General features: G+C 40.9%; 1 protein-coding gene and 1 non-coding gene across 2 annotated transcripts in view; one reads left to right on the top strand and one right to left on the bottom strand.

Moving 5' to 3' along the window:
- The window catches only part of POLA1 (DNA polymerase alpha 1, catalytic subunit), a 340,991-nt gene that overhangs the window by 309,067 nt on the left and 9,531 nt on the right, over positions 1-22,393 (bottom strand). Inside the window, exons 4-15 of the mRNA XM_049766833.1 lie at positions 22,199-22,279; positions 17,349-17,464; positions 16,105-16,167; positions 14,939-15,031; positions 14,448-14,526; positions 14,010-14,202; positions 13,741-13,916; positions 7,138-7,250; positions 5,546-5,662; positions 3,996-4,070; positions 3,000-3,138; positions 2,096-2,250 (exon numbers count right to left, since the gene is read on the bottom strand). Of these exons, the coding sequence (XP_049622790.1) occupies positions 2,096-2,250; positions 3,000-3,138; positions 3,996-4,070; positions 5,546-5,662; positions 7,138-7,250; positions 13,741-13,916; positions 14,010-14,202; positions 14,448-14,526; positions 14,939-15,031; positions 16,105-16,167; positions 17,349-17,464; positions 22,199-22,279 (1,400 nt within the window). The remainder of the gene's footprint in view (positions 1-2,095; positions 2,251-2,999; positions 3,139-3,995; positions 4,071-5,545; positions 5,663-7,137; positions 7,251-13,740; positions 13,917-14,009; positions 14,203-14,447; positions 14,527-14,938; positions 15,032-16,104; positions 16,168-17,348; positions 17,465-22,198; positions 22,280-22,393) is intronic.
- LOC126000288 (U6 spliceosomal RNA) lies at positions 6,292-6,396 on the top strand. The gene has a single exon (XR_007492640.1). It is a non-coding gene; the product is annotated as a U6 spliceosomal RNA (small nuclear RNA).

Here is a 22,393-nt window from a genome sequence, read left to right as displayed (position 1 = left end):
AAAGGGGGGGAGAGAATGAGAGAAATGTCAGCCCTAGAGGCAGGCAAGGGGGAGGGATGAAGGGGAAACAGGTGATGTTGGTGGCGGGAAATGTGCACTGGTGAAGGGTGTTGTACATTGCATGACTGAAACTCAATCATGAACAACTCTGGAAATGTGGAAAAAAGAACAACTATATAATGAACAACCTTATAAACCAGTGTTTAAATAAGATAATTTTAAAAATCAAAGGAAATAGAAATTCAATTAACAACTTTTTAATTTTACATCTCAGTGATTTAACTTTAAAATTGCACACAAAATAAATGAAAAACAAACAAACAAAAGCAGAAGAAAATAAAAGACATTCAGAGGCCAGGGAAATAACTCAAGCAGTGTATGTTTCGCTGGCAAGAGCCCTAGGTTAATCCCCAGCACTGCGTGGTCCTCTAACCACCACCTGAAATGAGCACCAAGCACCACCAGGTATGGTCCAAAACAAACCCAAAAGGCCTCAAGATGTAACCAAGTTATCTCAGGTAACATAATTATCCAGCCATTCCTTAAAACCCTTAACTATTGGGCAGGATTATAGTTTTCATGTTCTCTCAAGTAGCTTAATTTTATTTACCAATAAAGTCCATTCATTGCAATTGGTAATATAATACACACACCATCTCCCATAACTATTATAACCCTAAAATTCATTAGGAAACTGGGTAATCTATATTTTAGAGGACTCCATAGTAAGAGTTCCGCTACTCATAAGCCAATAATTCCTTTAACTTGTTCCTGGTTCTTTACTGCCTATAAATTTAGATCTAAATGGAATCAAGTTCAATTTTATGTCAAGAATACTTTAAAGGTGCAAATGATTACATCTATCAAATAATCATGTCTGGTTTTCTTTAGTGACATTAGCAGCCACTAGTGATCATAAGTTAAACCCATTATTTTATTAGGAACTGCAAAATGGGAAATATCTATTCATTTTCCAGCACTTACTACTAGAAATCTTCCATTAAGAGAAACTTTGCTGTAGCAACTACTTGGTTATCTGAGATACAGTATGTGTTAAAAAGGTCAAGACGGACACTTGACTCAATCCTTTGTTCACCACTTTTTAAACAATTAATTCTCTAGCTCCTTCACAAGTGACAAGTAGGATGCTGTCAATGCTTACAGTATGTACTCCTGTGGCATCTATTCTAATCCACAGAAGTTTCCCAAAATTGGCCAGTATGAAAATTCTCAGTTGACGCCTTCGTTCTGACAAACTTTCAGTCATCCTTGCTTCTGAGTACAAGACACCCATAGTGCAAGACTATGGCTTGCCTAGATTAGCATTTTATGTCAGGCCCTCTTCTCTTTTGAGAAATAGTACTTAGACATCTCACTTCATTACCAAGCGATGGTTACCATTTTCTTTAACAAAATCTTTCCCAAACATATCACAATTAACTATGGCCATCTACTATGTTAGCTACCATTAAAAGACCAAGTCACATATTCTTAAAAATCAGAGTAAAATTACTGCCATTATACTGCAGTTTAAAAATGATAACCAACCATGTCAAAAGGATTTAGAAACAAACAAATAGAACCTCCACTGACAAAAGACAAAAGATGCAATTTGAATCCCTGGCAATGCATGGTCCAGAGGGCACCACCAAGGGTCACTCCTGAGCAAGAGCCAAGCCAGAGGGCACCACCAAGGGTCACTCCTGAGCAAGAGCCAAAGAACAGTCCCTGAGAACCACCTTGCCTTGCCACAAATTATTTTTAAGTTCATTTTCCATCATGGAATTTACCTGTGAATTCAGAATTCATTCTCCACCAAAAAGAATACATTTTCCTTGCAAAAAAATTTGTATAAGTGTAGGCAAGTACTACCTCTAAGGTTAAAAAAAAATCTGTCGGGGCTGAGTGATAGTACATCAGGGAGAATACTTGACTTGCACACGGCTGACCCAGTTCAGTCTCCAGAAGCCCATCTGGTCCCAAGAGCACCGCCAGGAGTAATTCCTGAGTGCAGAGCCAGAAATAATCCCTGAGCATTGCCGTGTGCAGCCCCAAAACAAAAGAAAACAAAAAAAACTGTGTTCTCTTTCTTTACCTCATTTTGATGTGTCTTTGCATTCTGCATTGTCTTCATGCTGATAGACATCACCACAAGTGGAGGCAGGCTGACATCCTTAATTACACTCACCAGGTCTGGTTTCAAAGTCATTGCCTCAACTTTACACCAGCTGATCGGCTGATTCACAAGCTCTGAAAGAGATCAGAGAAAACAGATCAACAGTCATTTGCTGAAAAATTTAAATAATACTATAATTGAGACATCTGTGATTAACTGATGGTCTTAAATCCCATGTTGTAGCCAGAATGCCTTATTATAACTTCTAACTAAAAATAAGTCATAGTACTGAATTGTATGCAAATTTGTAAGGGAGGCCAAGAGGGGGAGAGGAAAAAAGGAGAGAGAGAGAGAAAGATTGAATATGTACACACATGTATCCATTATCCTGGGAAAAGGTCCGTATCTATAACTGGATTCTCCAAAGAATCCAAGATCCAGAATAGGTTTTGTTGTGGAAAAAAAGGGTGTGCCCTGGAGGATTACACAGTATTTTCATGAGCTCTATGATAAAAAGAGTAGCAGAGATACCACCACTGGAAAGAGCAGGTAAGGGAGCAAACGTGCTGTCCACATGGAGGAGTGTGGCTTCCTCTTGTTCTGAGGCCAGCCACTCACTCTGCGAACACTCAGGCTGGCCAGCCATGTCAGAGTCCACACAAACAGTGGCACATGCAACCCAATGGCCACCTGAAGAGAGACTAGCCACGGTCTCTCTCCCACTAAGCTGCCAAGTATTATACTAAAGCAGTTCCAAACATTATCCCTTAACAGAAAAATCCTTGAAGAAAGAAACATAAAGAGACCAATTATTGGACTTCTTTTCTAAACTCTACATTGATCAACAATTTATTTAGCATTCTGAAAGCAAATTTTTCCTTACGTGGATTTTTTACTTCAAGCCAACAAGGTCCTTTGATCTTTCTGTTCATCAAGAACAGTTCCAAGCTGGATGTGTTGGTCCCAAATACATGAGAGAATGTTTCCCCCTTTAAATCCTGAGGAAGCTGTGGCATTTCGGCCTGAAAACAAAAAGGCAAAAAAGGGAAAAAACCTTTTGTTTAAAACTATTACTTCATATTTTTCAAAGTCTCTATCTGAAATAAACAAAAGCCCCTCTGTGAAACAGCAGCAGAACTCCCTTTGATATATATGAAATGCAATTTGCCACAAATGAAATCCAAAACAATTCACAGTAGGAAACAAAAACAATTCACAATGACAAAATAATGCATCTTGATGACACCCATTATAAGAAAAATAGGCCAAAAAGCTCCCCCCAAAGAGGATTCTATCCAGAGTTCTATATGCCTTACTGATAAAGAATAGCCAAATAGTCTGACTCCATTAGAAGAATGAAAGCAAAAGAGTGGGGTTCATTCAAAATGCGCCCATGGTACTTTGCATCATCACTGTCAGAAACATTCTTTTTCCAACAACATAGATAAAAACATCACAACAGAGGTAAAAAAAGAGGTTAAGGTCCAATTAATTACTGTCCCACAGCAACGACCTTGCCTGTCATGGGGATAAAGAGCAGAGCTCCAGTGCCACTTTGGCTGCTCTTGCTCACCTCTCCACTACTTGGAGGGACACTTCAACCAGCTGATGTGTCAACTCCAGCATGTGGCACTCTTTCTACTTGAAAAGCAGCCATGCCGTTCCAACTTATTTATCCAAAGATGCACAGAAAGGCAGTATTAAACTGTAGTCTAAAAACTTACATTAATTCGATCCATTTTAATTATGCATTACAGTAAGTGCACATCAAGGAATTGGGAGGCTTGAGGAGACTTGATCATACTCCTCACTGAAAACCAGATCCAAGTTCAAAACACCCTCTCAATACAAACCCAGGCCTTACTTTTCTTTAACTTACCAAATATCTAACTTCCAAGTACTCAGATTTCTCTGGAACATCGGGTATCTCAAAAGCGTAGTTCTTTTCCACTATCTAGGCATGGAGATGTTTAAAAACCATAAAAGACAAGTTATTTTTTTTAAAGATTCAATTGGCAGTCATTGCATATACAATGAATGTCCCCATATTCAATCAGGCTCACCAGAACACCCAACTCTCCCCTCTTTTCAACTAGGACTAAACACCCAAAAATAATATGTAAAAACAATTGCCCTTGCATACTGGAAAACTTAGAGATCCTAAAGCAAAGTTAGTAAAAAAATTTTTTTTATTTTTTTGGGAGGTCACACCCGGCAGTACTCAGGGGTTACTCCTGGCTCTACGCTCAGAAATCTCTCCTGGCAGGCTCGGGGGACCATATGGGATGCCGGAATTTGAAGCTCTGTCCTTCTGCATGCAAGGCAAATGCCTTACCTCCATGCTATCTCTCCGGCCCCGCAGTTAGAAAATTTTTGTAAAATATGTGCAACTTGGATATTAAGCAACTCCATTTTCTTATAAAAATATGAATATTTTCAACTACAGTATCTATCTATTCAGTGTTCACTATGTACCAAGGACTCTTCGATCATCAACTATGAATTAATTCTTTGAACTTTCCTACCAACAGATAAAATTGGGCCCTATGTTGCAAGTGAAGAAAACAGACCCAGAAGTCACTCAGCACTTATGAAAGGGCACAAGAAGGCATGAGAACTTGGGGCTCGGGCCCCAGCATCTATGCCCCGCCAACAATATGCTTCTAGAATGTTAGAGATTGGATCCATCAGCCATAATTCAAAGCTCAAGATTCTTTTTTTTTTTTTTTGGTTTTTGGGCCACACCCGGTAACGCTCAGGGGTTACTCCTGGCTATGCGCTCAGAAGTCGCTCCTGGCTTGGGGGACCATATGGGACGCCGGGGGATCGAACCGCGGTCCGTCTCCTAGGCTAGCGCAGGTAAGGCAGGCACCTTACCTCCAGCGCCACCGCCCGGCCCCAAAGCTCAAGATTCTTAACTTTCTGTTTCACCATTCAATCATCCCTTTATGATAATCACTGGGAACAGCCAGTACATTGCATGAACTGTAGCCTCACAACAACAAAGGCATCAATAACTCATAAAATCAAAGCAATATCATAATCAATATGTATCACACAGATACAATTTTTATTCAATCAGAAATAGCATTATAGTGTCTGAGTTTTAAAGAGTCTTCCAACCAAGACAATTTAGAAATGATTACAAAAAATTAGAACTTCTTCACATAGTACTAAGAGTCAACATATGCTGCAAGTGTTGAATGCAATTAATTTACTATAATTTTCTATTTGAAGTAAACATTTTATAAGCTGTTGAAAAAGAAAACTATTTTTACAAATCTAATAGACTGTTTTTACAATCATAAATATGACATTCCCAATGAATTACAACTATTCTGAAGCTATTTTGCACAAAGGGCTATGCAATAACTGAAAAATCTGTAAATGAACAAATAAAGATATGAAAAATTATGGCCAAATACAAACCTTGGATTTGAATTTCATAATTCTGTGTTTTGTTGCTATTTTCTCATCAAATTCAGCATAGACGTCCTTCATTGTAACTGAAGTTACAGTTTCATTCCCTGTATTTAGATCAATTTTCTGCTTGCACACAGAGAAGAGAAAAATATCTATATGTAAGATCCTCTCAACCACCAAAAATCCCAAGATGAAATCAATTTTCATCCTCACCCATTTAAACATTTAATATAATAGGGAAACTCATAAAAGGTTCAAAAATAGACTACCCCCAAAATACAGACATGGGCCAGAGCAATGTCTAATGGTATTGCTCAACAGGGTAATGTCCAGCAAGTAGGGTGCTACTTCATGTGTGACTGACCAGATTCGATGCTCAGTACCACATAGGGTTCCCTGAGCCCCACCAGGAGTGATTCCTGAGTATAGAGCCAGCAGTATCCCCAGAGTATCGTCAGGTGTGACCCAAAATCGAAAGATATAGACCTGGTACTGGAGAGATAGTACAGCTGATAGGGCACTTGCCTTGCATGCGGCTGACCTGAGTTTGATTTCTGGCATCCCAAATGGTTCCCTGAGCCCACCAGGAATGATCCCTGAGTACAGAGCCAGCCAAAAGTCAAAAAAGAAAATATATAGATACCCCACCTAAAATTTTTAACATATTGACCCCAAAATGTTAACTGTGGTAAATACAATGCAAATTCCTCTCAATAGTATCCTAAAAACAGAGATTAAAAATGGCTGAGCCTGTGCTCGCTTCGGCAGCACAAATACTAAAACTGGAATGATACAGAGAAGATTAGCATGGCCCCTGCAAGAATGACATGCAAATTCGTGAAGCGTTCCATATTTTAAAAAAATGGCTGAGCCAATAAATGGGAGAATAACTGCAAATTTGCAGAAGCAGGAGTAACCTCTGAATACCATTAGGGGTGGTCAAAAAGCCATGTATTCTTCTGAAAATGAAGAGGGGGGGATCCATTATATAGTTAAACTCAAACTTTCGGCATTGGAGCAACAGTACATTTGGTAGGGCATTTGCCTTGCACACAGTCAAGCTGGCTTCAATCCCCAGCATCCCATTAAGATTCCCTGAGACAGCCAGGAGTAATTCCCGAATACAGAGCCAGGAGAAACCACCATGGGATATGGTCAAAGAAAGTAATAAAAATAAATGAACCTCAAACTTCTGCACTTTCTTAAAAAAGTAAAAACTTGGAATTAGATAGTCCAGCAAGTAATGCACTTGCCTTGAATGCAGTGGACCTGATTTCAATCCTCAGCACCCCATATGGTCCCCTGAGACCCAACAGGAGTGATCCCTGAGCACAGAGCCAGGAGTAAACTCTCAGCAAAGCCAAGCGTGTGGCCCAAAAACCAAAACATTTTAATGAAAACACCATGTTTTATTGGATTTCACTACTTTAGCCAAACTCTACATGAGCTATTGATCATCAGTGGTCAACAGGCAAGCAGCCGAAAACAGAAATTATCAAGGTTGAGGCGTATTCATGGCCCAGCTGAAGCCAGAACCGGCTGCAAAAGAGACTGGGCAGCATTTAACAAGAACTTGGAATTAGAAACACATCACTCACCTTCTCCCGGGGAAGAAAATACAGCACTCGCTCTATGTTTTTCACCAGGACACAGCAGCTCACGTGAGTTTTAGCTGATTCAATCCAAACTTTGCCAAAGAGAAACACCACCCCTAAAAGCAGGGCAAACCATCAGAAAACAAATACTTCAATTCCATCACATTAAAGGGTCAATATGAAGGCATACTAAATGCATTCACATATGTAGGCCTCTACAGGAAGTCATTTCTTACAGCCAATTTCTAGCTATTACCCACTCCCCAAATTTCATTCCTCTGAACTTAGGCCACACGACAATACCACACTGGCAAGCTGTGACTACACGGTAGAGGGGACAGGATAATTCTCAACTGGCATGAACATTTCCACTACTGTTCGGAAGACATCCTAAGTCAGTGTAGAAAAGCATTCCTTTGCACCAGAATTCCCAGATCAAAAGAAACCAAGACAGCTGACTATTATCCAACAAAGTTCATATTTAAGCCTTTTGTGAGCACTCATAAACCTAAGAAAGTAATACTAAATTCCTTTCTAGAAAAGTGTATGTAGCAATAAAAACTAACACCAAGGTTCAGATAATTAGGTATAGTAGCATATCAGTATTTTTCTATGTGTAAACCTCAGAGAAACAGAAATCATCTCCTATCTATTTCCCTATGGCAATACATGTCTCCCAACAGTTCTCCTATTTCACAAACTACTTAATACATATGGCAAGCAATGTTCACAATGGGTCCTTAGCTTCTATTTCAATTAACAAGTAGTCTAGCAACCAAACCAGCAGGGCTATTTCTTTTTGAGATCTCTGAAAAAAAATATACCGTGAAGTACAAATTGAACCTTTCTAATCATTAAGTCATTATGCATTAAAATGAGTCATCAAGAAAGGATCACCCAAGATTTGAGAGCCCACCCAAGAGGTGGTCACTGCAAAATGCTGGTCTCCGTGAATAATTGGATGGCAGTAATCATCAACACAGCCACTCAACATGTTCACTTATTCAAGACTTTATGAAAATTCTGGCACATGTAAAGGCTAGTGTTCACAGGGCCAATTACTCATTTCACAAGATAGCTCATCAGTGCTTCCTTTTGTCACTCATCTAAGCAGAAATAAGACCAGCTAAAATTTTTCATTTCTGAAGATGATTAAAATTCTTACAAGAGTTGTGTGATTTTTTAGCTGGGGGGATAAAAAGGGAGGAATAGCAGAGAGGGAAGGGAGGATTGTGAAGATGATTTTTTAAAATATCACAGTAGCTCAGAAAATTAAGTCATCTTCACAACAGTTACAGAAGAAAAATACCAAAATTACTTACAAAGAAAAATAAAAACCATAATATTGGATTCAAAGATTCAAATAGCTCATTTCACAGTCTAACTAATATCACACTTCATGCCACACATTTGACACTGTTTATGCCTCATTTGCTACAAAAAGATCATGGTAAACAAAGATTACATTCCCCCCAAAGTTAGGAGCTGAAACCAGGTGCAGCCAGGATTATTCAACCTTGAAAAAGTCGTAATGAAGACAGGATCTCTTCCCATATGCAAAGAGTAAGATTCTTTTCATAATTATGGAGCATTCAGCAACAACTGACTGACTTAGAATCTGTAAGAAAGTGAGAAACAATACCAGGGTCTTTGGGAGCACTTCGTTTTTATTAGCAGCATTGATTTCACCAAGGCTCAGTGATCATTACCTGCTAGATGTCACGACGAAACTGTTCAACCTCCTGAGATTTAAAGGACATTTTTAAAAAAACATTTTATTTAACCCGTTGGCATCAATTACTGAGGACTTAACTTGAGAAGCAGCACAGAACAGGACAGACTGGGGGCGGGGTGGGAAATCCAGAACCTTGCTGCTGAAGAGCCAATTGCTTTATCCCTTCAAGTCTCAGCTTCTTCCTCTATAAATAACTAGGAAAGTCAGATTTTGAAAACCTCTTCAGCATTATTATTTGGAACTGAGGCCAATAACAAACTGGTGCCTCTCTCACAGGCAAAACATTTGCCCCAAGTGACTGAACAGGCCTATCCACTAGGGTTAGTTGAACAGGCCTATCCATTAGGGTTAGGACGGACCAGGAATATGACCATTCTCAGCACACTAGCTGTTTCATAGCCTCCATCTTAACCTCAAACACTGAGTCTGCAGAACACAACTGTTGCATATCTACATGACCCAGGAATATGGTAGCCACCAGCCACCAGGAGCTGCTGAGCACTTGAAATCTAGCGAATGGAGCAGACACTAAACTTAAATTCGTTCCTTTTAATTCATTTAAATTGAGGAATCTGAGAATAGCTCAGTAACAGAACAAGTAGACTGAAGAAATGAGGCCTTGAGTTTTATGTCCAGCACCACCACACAAGCCCGGTGCCATCTGGCAGCACTCTTTGGGACTACTGCCAACCAAGTAACCCCCAGGAAATACAACTAAGCTGTGTCACCTCCCCCAAACACCAGTCATCACAACCTCAGCAAATCAGTAAGGGAAGAGGGAAATGAGAATGTTCCAGTTGTCCTTAAAAGCACTCTATGTGGGGGCCGGGCGGTGGCGCTGGAGGTAAGGTGCCTGCCTTACCTGCGCTAGCCTTGGAAGGACCGCGGTTCTATCCCCCGGCATCCCATATGGTCCCCCAAGCCAGGAGCGACTTCTGAGCGCATAGCCAGGAGTAACCCCTGAGCGTCACCGGGTGTGGCCCAAAAACAAAAACAAAACAAAAAAAAACAAAAGCACTCTATGTGGTCAGTGACTAACAGAAAACAGTACACTCAAAACAGTACTGGGCTTATTATGGTTTTAATATATCAACTGGGACCAGAGAGATAGTACAGTGGGTAGGTGCTTGCACACAGCCAACTCGTGTTCAACTCTCAACCTCCTACATAGTCCCCCAAGCACCACCAGGAGTGAGTCCTGAGTGCAGAGCCAGGATTAACCCCTGAGTACTGCAGGTATGTCCCAAACACTCCCCCCCCAAAAAAGAGAAAAATTAAGTATCAACTAAAGGTGAAAATAACTCATTTCCATAGAGGAAAAAGAGTGCTGTTTCAGGTTCTAATCCTTGGTAACTGATCCTTTATGAGTGTCGGCGGGTGCCATCCACCCAGTAACCCATTAACACTATTAGACCCATCCCCATTATCACTTTTGTGTCACACTCTAGCCACCCGATGACAAAGTTAAAGAGGAACATTCAGTCATGGCATTGAACACAACTTGGGTTCCAAAGGATTCCCGGAGTACTGTGCAACCCATTTCCACCAACATTTAGTGAACAACTACGACTGTCTGCTTGCTCACAGGCTCAGTGCAAAAAACAAAATGGATAGGGCCAGAGATATATCATGGAGGTAAGGCGTTTGCCTTTCATGCAGAAGGACTGTGGTTCGAATCCCGGCATCCCATATGGTCCCCTGTGCCTGCCAGGGGCGATTTCTGAGCATAGAGCCAGGAGTAACCCCTGAGCGCTGCCGGGTGTGACCCAAAAACCAAAAACAAAAATAACAAACAAACAAAAAAATGGCCCCCCCCTAACCCTAAATAATGGCAAAAGGCAGGAGAGGCTTCAGAAAGGGACCTGAGTTTGGAGGATTGGGAAAAGCTCCAGAAAACACTGGGGGTGAGCCTGGAGATGTCACTCCAGTCAGACAACACAAGATCATCAGTGCCTGGGGACACAATGAGCAGCAAGTCAGGAATTTGCCCAGGACAGGGCAGCACCTGGAGAATTGCTGAGAAACATGGATTTCATCTGTAGGCAGCAGTCACTGAGGCAGCTGAGGAGGCAGAGATGGGGTGTGATCACCCCCCACCACCACCTCTGGAGCAATCCTCCAGCATAATTGTGGCAGACGCCAGCAGAGGGTTTGATGAGGAGACTAAGCCAAGGTTTGGAGAGGCAAAGGCACAGATGTGGGAGGTGCGAGAAGAAAGAAAACAGCATGTCTCCTTTATGGAGGGGAAACTCCCAAGATTTTCATAGGGAACTGGAAAAAAACAGATGGAGGCTGGTGAACCACACGGGTCTGGGAGAGAATTGAGCTCCTTCCTGCATCTGGAGCCATGCACACAAGCTGTACTAAAACAGTAGCCCTTCTCCAAGCTCTGCAAGCAGAGCCCCTCTCTGCAGCTCTGCAAGCAGCTGCCATACAGCCCTGAAACCTGTACAAAAGAGTACCCTGGCTTTGAAAGGCAAAGGGCAAGCTCAGACACATGTGACCCCACTTGCCAGAGGTGAGAGGTCTGTCTGACCAAATCATCTCACCTGGGGGTCAGAGTGGTATGATAGTACAGGAGGTAGGATGCTTGCCTTGCTTGTAGCTGGCCTGAGTTCAATCCCCAGCATCCCATTTGGTCCCCATCCCATTTGGTCCCCCTTCCAACCAGGGGTTTAGAGCCAGGCTTGAGCACCACCAGGTGTGACCCCAAAACAAACAAACAAACAGAAAAAAAACAAAAACAAATTGTCTCACCCTACCTAAAGTATTCTGAAGACTTTACTTTTTACTTTACTTGTGTTCCTTTCTTAAGAAACCAACAAGAGGGCAGGAGCAAAAGCACAGTGGTGCCTTACACATGGCAGATCCAGATTCGATCCCTGACACTCCATATGGTCTAAAAAACTCACCAGAAGTAGAGCCAGGAGAGAGCTCTGAGCACTGGCCCCCCTAATCCACAGAAATGAAAATAAGGAGCCAGAAAGATAGTACACTTGCCTTGCACGTGGCCAACCCAAGTTCGAGCTCCAGCATCCTATATGGACCCCTAAGCATCATTAGGAGTAATTACACACTGCAGAGACAGGAATAACCCTGATCATTGCCAGGTGTAGTCAAAAAAATACCCCCAAAATAAATATATAAATAAATTATAAATAGAAACACATGGCAATTTGCAACCCACATGGCTAAAGAGTGTCTCAGTATTTGATAAAACTGAAGCATATTAAGGCTTCAGTCTTCCCTTTAAGACGCCATTAAATTACTTCAAGGAGCATATCCAGTAGTGCTCAGGAGCCACTCATAGCTCTGTACTCAAAAGAGAGCCAGGGTTCGCCAAATGTAAGGCAAGTACCTTACCCGTCCTCTCTCTCTGGCTTCCAACATGTCTCCAAGAAAAGTCACTAACTGATTCTCCTCTTTTTTATTCTGTTTTGTTTTGGGGCCACACACACCAGAGGCGGTCAGGGGTCATTCCTGTCAGGCTCTGGGATATGGGATACTGGGGATCGAATGTGGGTGAGCCACTTGCAAGGCAAACACTCTCTCCCTGTTGTGCTATCATTCCAGCTCCCAAATAATTCTCCTAAAAGTTAACACTGGCATTCAAGCCTGATGGTGAATGTTCGCTCCTAGTCACATGCTTTACTCAATTCTGGATAAGCCCTTTGTTCTCAACAGCTATAGTCTCCAGGAAACCACTTTAAGAAATACATCACTGGCATGTACCTTCTGATCCAAAAACAGGATGTGAATTGAGGCAATAGTTTTAGGGTGTATGGTGCATTTTAAACTATCCAACAGACTGTCGTGGCCAGCCCTGAGGCACAGACAGGCTCTCAGGGCACAGAGGGGAAGTGGAGGATCTCCTGGTTTCCTATGCATCAGAAGTCAGGGTATTGGCACATTCAGAGAACCGGGGAAGCATCCTTGACTCCTCTCCACAAGCCTCCACATCAAGCCACCAAAAAGCTCACATCAAAATCCATGTGAAATGAATTTACTTCTCTCCACCAGCTTAAGAACTAGCACCCGTGATCTCCGAGGCCTCAACATTGCTCCACCAACCCTTTCTATCCCCAGCATACACAATAAATTCTCCAGACCAGAAGGCTCCTGTTAAAATGTAAAGACTGTGTGACCAGCTTCCCATACTGACAATCCTTCACCACTTCCCCACTATTCCTAGAATAAGGCCTATACTCCCTAATCTGGCTTGCACATTCCTTCATTCTTCAACCTTTGCATTGCTTTTACCTCCAACTTCATTTTCTACTAATCTGATTATTACGACTACATGTTACAATCACACAGTCCTTTTTCTTTTAGTCTAGGTGCCTTACGCTAAAAAATGTTTTCTGTAGCTCCATGTACAGTCTACTCAATCAGGCCTTCCCTGATCATTCCCCAACTAATTGCCTACAGAGCATTTATCCATTTTCCTTATTTATAGCTCCCGGCCTCTGGAATGTAAGCCCCATTAGGACAGTGAATGTTTCCAGTTTCTTCAACCTCACATCAGTATCCCACACATGACAGGTACCAAATAGCTGAATAAAGGAAGTTTAAAGTGCATTCTTTCCAGCAGCCAGAGAGATAGTACAGAGAGATAGTACAGCCTTTGTCTTGCAACACAGCCAACCCAGGTTCGATCCTTGACACACCATATTGTTCCCCCACATCTAAACTATTTTCTTCTCATGAGCAACTCTCAAAAATACTACAGCTCTTCTCCATTCAGGTTGTCTATGCATTTTCCATGAATCTGTATCATACACCAACAAGGGGCAAAGCCCAGGCCAATTACAATCCCTAAATCAATTAAAAGGGAAGCACTATTTTCTATCAAAAATATAGCTTCCGATTACCTGGTTGGTTGTACTGATCTTCATAAGCATCCAGCCAAAAAAAACGAAACACTTGTTCCTCATCCACCCCTTTCACCAGGGGGAGGTGACTGGAATCCAGTTGAACTTCTTGGGCAGAGACACTGTCATCTTCCTGCTCAATATCCCAACAAGAAACATCTGGGAGAAAATTTCCTCTGCAAAAATCAGTTTTGTATCAATATTTCCCAATCCAGCAGAATAACAGCAGCACTCACCACTTGCTCAGAAAAGTCATAAAATATTCTTACATGGTCCCTTTCCTGGGATCCACCTCCTGTTTCACACTCTCGGCTGCCTCGCTCTTTTGGTCCCCTGACTTGGCAGCCACAGGCTCTGCGGTGTCCACCTTCTCAATGTCCATGGGCTCATCAAAATCACCATCTTCAAAATCCATCGCCCCCGACTCAGGGTCGTCTGTACCCAAGGCTGGCACCGGCTCTCCTGAGACAGCATTACACATTCCCATCATGTACTGCTGCCATGAAGCACAAAGACTACCCAACTGCAAGATCAGTCGAGGCCCTTTCTCACACTTAATTTGCATTTCTTTAATGCCCAAATTTAATTTATGCTACTATAAATTTAAATCTTGCTTACTATCAAAATACCTTCAAAATAGCATCCATTTTATCCTTTATGGGACCACCATTTTGAACAGCACCTTAGACTCCTGACATCAGACTTACCCACATTCTTAAGAGGTACAGGAGTCAGCGCAGGCTCCTTCCTTGAGATAGGGGAAGCAATTTTTCCTGAAGGAACTGCCTGAAAATATTTATTTTAAACGTTTAGTCAAGTAGACCGGCATTCTAAAAATACACAACTGTCCTAGCCTGACCAGAGATAATGACAGTTCCCATTTATAAAATGATTTTGTGTATGATTAACATAATAGCTTCAATTATTTTACTATTACCTAGGTTTACATAAAAAATACTTGTTTCCAGGAGGAAAATTATTGCATTTGGCACAACGGTAATACCTATAATAACACATACTGGTTACTTCAAAATTTACTCTGAAAAAAGGCAGGCACATGTTATTTTTGAAATATGTAAAGCTGTATCACAAAGCAGGAGTTCAAATTTAAAACAAAAATCAAAAGCATTGCCCTCTCCTAGAAAAGCAACCAACTGATGATCTAAACCAAGATTAAAGGTATTTCCACACACTTTACCTTGGGGGTAGGCACAGAAAAGGGATTCAGTGAAGCACCGAGAGATCGTCTCTTCTTTGGTATAATTATAGGTGGTGGAGTTATCTGCGGTGACTAGAGGAAGGGTAGAACAGACACTCACTGCCATGCTTGGCTTACAAGACAGAAAAAGTACATTTCTTTACCCACGAAGACCCCAAACGCAACGCATCTTTATCCTTCATGGCTCCCCCAATGATCCACATTCATACACTGCAGTTACTATAGCAACAATATTACAGACTCACTGGAAAGCCAGACTAGATAATAAATACACCTCTCACCATTTTCATTTCTTTTTTAAAACTTAGTATACTTTTACCTGAGCTCTCCAGAAAAGTCCATCTAAAAACTGTCAAGCCACAGCGACAAAATATTGGTGTTAGATTTACTCAAAGGTCACACAGAAAGCAGTATTGTTCCAAAAGAGTTTGGTCCTTATGTGAAGGAGGCAACTGCACATTCCCAGTGCCTCTAAGCCTGTCTGAGGTCTAGCAAGACCAATTCATTGATGCAGCCTTCTCGCACTCGGAATTCAAGTCCAGGATCTCATGCCTGACTGTGCAGACTGGCAGGCTCAATCTTTTCTGGGAACATGCGTTGTGGCAACTGAGGGCAGGAGGTAAGAGTCTGCAGAACTTACTCATGTGTATACTCTCACTACTTCAAACACGCCCCCAAGCAGCCCTCCCTTCATAATCACATAACTGGTAAGAGCAAACTACTCATATAAAATAGTAAAAAGAAACTAACTTGGAAGGCATGTTGCTAATTTGTTTATGCAGTGCAAAGAATGGAGCCAAGGGCCTCACAACTTTAAGGCCTTCACACTACCACTGAGCACACCGCAGGCCTCTGGGCTTGCTTGCCTTTTTTTTCATTGTGCCACACCCTGGAGTTCTTAGTGCCTGCTCCTGGCTCTGCACTCAGGAATTACTCCTGGTAGGCTTAGAGGATCTTAAGGGATGCGAGGATCAAACCCTGGTCGACTGCACGTAAGGCAAATACCCTACCCAATGTGCTATGGCTCCAGTCCCACCCAAGTTTTCTTAATCTCTTGAAGTAGTTGTGTTGGGGGCAATTACTGAATGGATTTTTCAGACCCATGTCTCTCTTGCAAATTATAAAATGTCCAGAAATGTACTTACCTCTGTGTTTAGATCCTGTAGAATATCACCTAGCAGATCATCCTTGGACAAGTCTACAGCTTTCTGGAAAGGAGAAAGGGAGGGAGGATAAAGAAGGATGTTCTTCACATCATTTTTTGTTTATTTTTAAGCCATACGGATTACACTCTTGCTCTGCACTCAGAAATTACTCCTGACAGGCTCGCTCAGGAACCATATAGAATGCTGGAGATTGAACCTGGGTTGCTGCTTTCAAGGCAAACACACTACCCACTATGCTATCACTCCAGTGCCTGTACTTCACATCTTTCACCCAGATCACATGCTGGGGAAGAAGCGCCTAGTTCTTGCTCCTCTATTCCTCTGGGTGCTCAGCTACAATTCAGAACTTAATGGTCAGATGTATGCACATAACCCATAAATATTCTTAGTTCCCCTAAACCAATTCTGCCCTCATTACAAGAGATTCCTGCTTATCACTGACAATAAAGACCAGTAGTTTAGCTTATCTGTTCAATTTTTGGTATGCCTTTTTTTTGTTTGTTTTTTTGGGTCATACTTGGCAGTCTTCATGAGTTACTCCTAGATCTGCACTCAGGAGTTACTCTTAGAAGGCTCAGAGTATCATATGGGATGTCGGAGATAGAACCCTGGCCAGCCACATGCAAAGCAAACACCCTACCCACCATACTATCCTTCCAGCCCCTCAATTTTCTTTTTTTTTTTTTTGGTTTTTGTTTTGGGGCCACACCCAGTGATGCTCAGGAGTTACTCTTGGCTATGCACTCAGATATTGCTCCTAGCTAGGGGTACCATATGGGACATGGGGATCAAACCAGGTCCGTTCTAGATCGGCTACATGCAAGGCAAATGCCCTACCACTGTTCTATCACCCCGGCCGCAATTTTCTTTCTTTTTAAATACTTTTGGGCCATACCCCATACTGCTCAGGGGCTACTCCTGGCTCTGCATCTGGGATCTCTTCTGGCGGTGCTCAGGATGCCAGAGATTGAACCCAGATTAGCTATGAGCAAGGCAAGCACCTTACACACTAGACTATTGCTCTGGCCCTTCAATTTTCCTCTTTTTTGTTTCTCTTTTTAATTAGCTCTCTGTTCTAACCACTCCATGAACACTCAACTTAGTGACTGGAATTGTGAACTAATTACTCAAATATTTGAGTTCAAATATATTGAGTGCTTATTACATGTAATCAAACATTTCATTGCCTTCACAAAAGACAAAATGTAAAAAATGAGACTCACATCAGCAGCTTTCTTCCCAGCACTAGCTATGAACATTGACTTGATATTGTTTGGTTTTGTCACAGCGGCTTTCTTCACCTTCCTCTTGTCTTTGTGGAGTACTTTATCATCTTTTCCTGCAGAAATATATATTATTTAGAAATATGCCTCTGCAAATCTCAAATTTTTATTTTATTTTACTTTGTTTTTTTTTTTTAATCTATCAATGCTCAAGACTTACTCCTGGCTCTATGTTTAGGGAATCACTCCTGGCTCTGCTCAGGGATAAAAATACATTATGCCAGAGATTGAACCCAAGTTGACTGTGTGCAAGTAAGCACCCTACCCATTGTACTTACTAGCTTTCCACCCGAACAAGAGAATTTTAGAAGAAAAATATGTTAACAATCCAAACCCCCCAAAATGAGATTTTATTCAAATTACACATTAAAGAATCTTTAACACTAGCTTAATTCATAAAAACATGGGGCAAATATTGGAAAAATTGATGAGACACAGTTAAATATCAACATGAATTATAAGGGATAATTATTTAATAACAATTGTAAATGTGGATAAAAAGCTTTTAAATACCTTTTTAGCCAAGGAATAAATAAGCGAAGTGTCCATCAATGGATAAATGAAAATAGAAATTGTGGTCTACATATAATGAAATGTTATTCAACAGCAACAAAAGAAATTGCCACAAGTGACAACATAGATGAGCCTTGAGAGCATTATACTAAGTGAAATGAATAAGACAAACAGTTTAATCTCATATAGAGAATAAAAACAAAACAAAAAGCGCAGGTACAGACAATAGAGTGATTCTGTCCTTAAATTTATTTCTGGTTTAATTAAATTTATAAATCCTTTCTTTTCATGCCACCTGTTATTAAAAGGAAGCTCCTAAACTCAAAATGAATGTGGGTAAAAGGCAAACATTTGGGGGCCGGAGAGATAGTATGGAGGTAAGGCATTTGCCTTTCATGTAGAAGGTCAGTGGTTCAAATCCCGGCATCCCATATGGTCTCCCCGAGCCTGCCAGGAGCAATTTCTGAGCATAGAGCCAGGAATAACCCCTGAGCACTGCCGGGTATGACTCAAAAACCAAAAAAAAAAAAAGAAGCAAACATTTGGTTCACATAAAAGCATTCACAAATAGCTACTTGAGAAAGGAAGCTGGGCACAACCAGTGGTGCTCAAAGCTTACTCCTGGTCTGTGCTCAGAGATCACTCCTGATGGTGCCTAGGAGACCATATGTGGTGTTGGAACAGAACAGGGTTCTGTTACAAGGCAAGTGCCTTACCCACTTATCTACCTATAAGAAATCCACCTCATGTGGGAAAATAAAAACACACATACACAATCCCATTACCAGATTTTATATATATATATATCCAAAAAAATTAAAAATCAGTGCTCAAAAGGTTGGAGCAAATGGAGTGCAAGCAGGAAACAGTGATCTCCAGCACTACGCATTCAAAGCACTACCAAGAGCAAGCCCCAACAGAGTCAGACACAGTCCCCAAATATGGTCAGTTGTGGCACAAAAATAGACAAAAACAAAGTTGTGCAAATAAAAGCTTGTACATGAATGCTCATAGCCACACAATTCAAAGTAACCAAAAAGATGAAAACAAATCAATGTCAACTTCCATAAAGAACTGTGATTTCCCATACAATGGAAAACTTACTGGAAAAGGAAAAGGACTGAGGAGCCAAAGCAATAATACAGAGGGGAAGATGTTTGCCTTGTAGGTGGTCAACTTGGGTTCAAGTCCCAGCAACCCATATGATTCCCCAAGTCTGCCAGGAGTGAGCCCTGAGTAGAGATGTTAACCCCTAAACATCACTGGGTGTGAACCCTCCCAAAAAAAATAAAGAAAAAAATGTTGAAATACTGACACATGCTACAATATAAACACTGAAGAATTTATGCAAAATAAGAGGCCAAACACCAAGAACATAACAAAAGATTCCAAATATATAAAATATTCAAAATTGATGTTCATAGAGACAGACACAGATCAGTGGTTGCCAGAGACTGGGCAAAGACTGGATAAATGATTGTTTAATGAATCTAGGTTTTTGTTTATGAATAAAATGTTTAAAATTAGATGATTCTGTTATGTATATTATTCCATATTAAAAATACATTTTTCAAGTACCAAAGACTAACCATGCTTGTAGTACATTTGGGACAATTTTAAGAGAGAAGTTAATATTTTAAAATGACTTAAAGAGTCTAAAAACAGACAATGGTCAGAATGTTTAATATAAAATAAAGATGATCAATAAAAAGGTTTGTTTTTCTGTATTCCTTTTGCTTCTGACTTCTTCACTAGGGTTGATATTCTGACACTAATCGACATTTTTTGTCTCTTTCTGAAAATATCCCAGTGATAATCGAGCCCAATACCAGAAAGAGCACACCTTTTATTTTTTGGCAAAACTGCTCATTTTTAAATCTTTTTTTTTCATTTTTAAATCTTTAATTGCAGAATTCCATTCCATTCCTACAAGCTTGGGACTTCATAGATTGCCCTGCGATGGACACAGTGAGGATTTGTGGCTAAAAGGAAATGAAGCATGACGTAAAAGCCCCCTAAAAAGAACTGTGATACCTGGAAGATAAACAACAACAGGCTCCAGATCTAAAATAGAAACAATGCAAAGAGGCTAGCTTCAGTCCTCAGCACTGCATGGGCCCCTGAGCATTACCAGAAGTGATTCCCAAAGCACAAAGCCAGGAAGTCTCCCAAGCACTGTAAATATGCCCCCCCCCAAAAGAAAAAAATAATAAATTAAAATGCCATAAAAGGCCAAAAAGGGCCAGGAGACAAAGACAGGAGCGACGGTGCTGTGTGACGAAAGAGAACAAAAGAGGACTGTATGAACACACAGCTAGAGAGTAGAGAGACTGGCCACAGCTCAAATGGTAGAGCACCAACAAGTATGAGGCCCTAGAACCCCAGTAGGGTATGACCTTCAAATACCACCAGGACTAGTAATGGGACTCAAGCACTGCAAGATATGGCCTCCACAATAATAAACCAACAAGCTATAGAACTAAGAGGATTGGAAGAGTTTAAGCACCCTGTCTCAGAGAATCTCCTGCATTTGCCTGGTTCTCCAAGCATCTGCAGCAATCTATAGCAGAGGAATATATGGTGTACATATAGGCATATATCACAGTATACTATGCCCTTGGGCCTTTATAGAGTAGCCAGACAGTTGGCCAAGAAGCTGTGAGTGGCCTTGAGATAATCCCCCAAAAAACTGGGCTGGAGGTATAGCTCAAAGGGCCAAGCACAGGCTTCACTTGCAGGAGGCCCAGGTTCAATACTTGGCACTGCATGGTCCCCAAGCAATACTGGGAGTGATCCCTAAGCACACTGCCAGAAGTATCCCCTGAGCACAGTGGGTGACACTCCCAAAAAACTTTATCAAGAAAACAGCACTAAAAACAGAAAAACAAGAAAACAGTAACAGTGAAATTCTTAATTTGGACAAGGTATTAGGGCCATGTAAGAGGTACTATGGCTAAGCAGACAAAGGCTTTGACCTTAGCAGATCATTGCTAATGTTGTAGAGGTTAAGTACCAAGGTACCTAAAACATCTAAGTCTCAGAAGGGCCAAGGAAATGGCACAGTGCGGTGGAATACATGTTTCTGCATATGGCATGCAGGAGTCAATCTCTGGCACCACATGGTCTCCTGACTTTACCTCGGAGAAGAATAAAGTATACAAGTGTAAAATATTAACAACCTGAAAATTATAGACAAGTATACTGTTCCTGTGCAATTACATGTTCTTTGCATTTTTTCATTTTATTTATTTGTTCATTTTTTTTGTTTGGGGGCCACATCCGGCAGTATTCAGGGTTTACTCCTGGCTCTGTGCTCAGGAATCACTCCTGGGGGGCTCAGGAGACCATAAGGGATGCCAGGGATCAAACCCAGACCGGCCTTATACCGACTTATATACCCACTTTACTATTGCTCCATCCAGCATTTTTCCTTTTTTAAAACATTTTTCAAAATTTAAAAACCATTTTAGCCGGAAGGAAGAAAGGATCTTAGCTGGAAGGAAGAGGGCCATGACAAATGCACGCTTTCCTCTGGGAGTAGTAAAAAGGTGAAACTCTAGTGATGGCTGCACAACCCCTAAACACCCTTGAAATATGCGCTTTGGATGGGGGGGGTTTCAAGATATGTGAATTACATCTCAATAAAGGTATTTAAAAATAAACCTGCTGCAATTGGACCACAATTTGCTGACCCATGGCCTACCACGGATGGTAATAATGAACTAAATTAAAAAGGCTTATACTGAAGAGAATTTTTTCGTCTCTTTTTTTACAGGAATGAAATCAGGCTTATTTACTCCAAATTTTTTTTGCCAATGATGTGTAGCTAGGAAAATCTAACACATTCATTCACATCATTTTAGATTTCAATTAAACAAAGCATGCTGATTGCATTCTAAACCTGATTATTGCACTGCAGTATTATATCAAAGAGAGAAATTCTAAGTGCATCAATTCAGAAGGACTCAAAAGCCATCTCTTATTGTTGTAGTCCTCAAATTCACCAAGTTTAAAATGACCACAGAACTCAAAATTTAAAATAAGTGAAAAACCAAATTCCTTGGATAATAGATGCTTCATTTCCTAGTGTTGTTTTTGCTTTTTACATGTAATTTTCTAAAAAGCTATGCTTTTCTCACTTGTAGAACAAATTCTATACGTACAATGCAGTAGGTCCTTTTCCCCTTAAAAGAAAATGTGTCAAAGTGCCAAGTCATTGCAAATGTCAATCCTCACACTCTGAAAACAGCACTCTTCGGAACTCAGAATGTAGGTACCTTTCTCATGACAATCAAGGGCATTGTCATCAAGGTCATCATCAAAAATCTCCCGACCATCCTCCACATAGCCAACACCATCTGCAGAAACAAAATTTAATATGGAGTTCAATTTTCAAAGAGTGGCCAATATTTTATCCATGTCCAAAAAAAATCAGAAACCTATTTAAACCCATCCAGAGAGCCAAAAAAGTT

This window comes from Suncus etruscus, chromosome X (genome assembly GCF_024139225.1).
Source record: "Suncus etruscus isolate mSunEtr1 chromosome X, mSunEtr1.pri.cur, whole genome shotgun sequence".
Classification (NCBI taxonomy): domain Eukaryota; kingdom Metazoa; phylum Chordata; class Mammalia; order Eulipotyphla; family Soricidae; genus Suncus; species Suncus etruscus.
The sequence above is the reverse complement of the archived record's forward strand: the minus strand, read 5'-3'. Positions and strand labels throughout refer to the sequence as shown.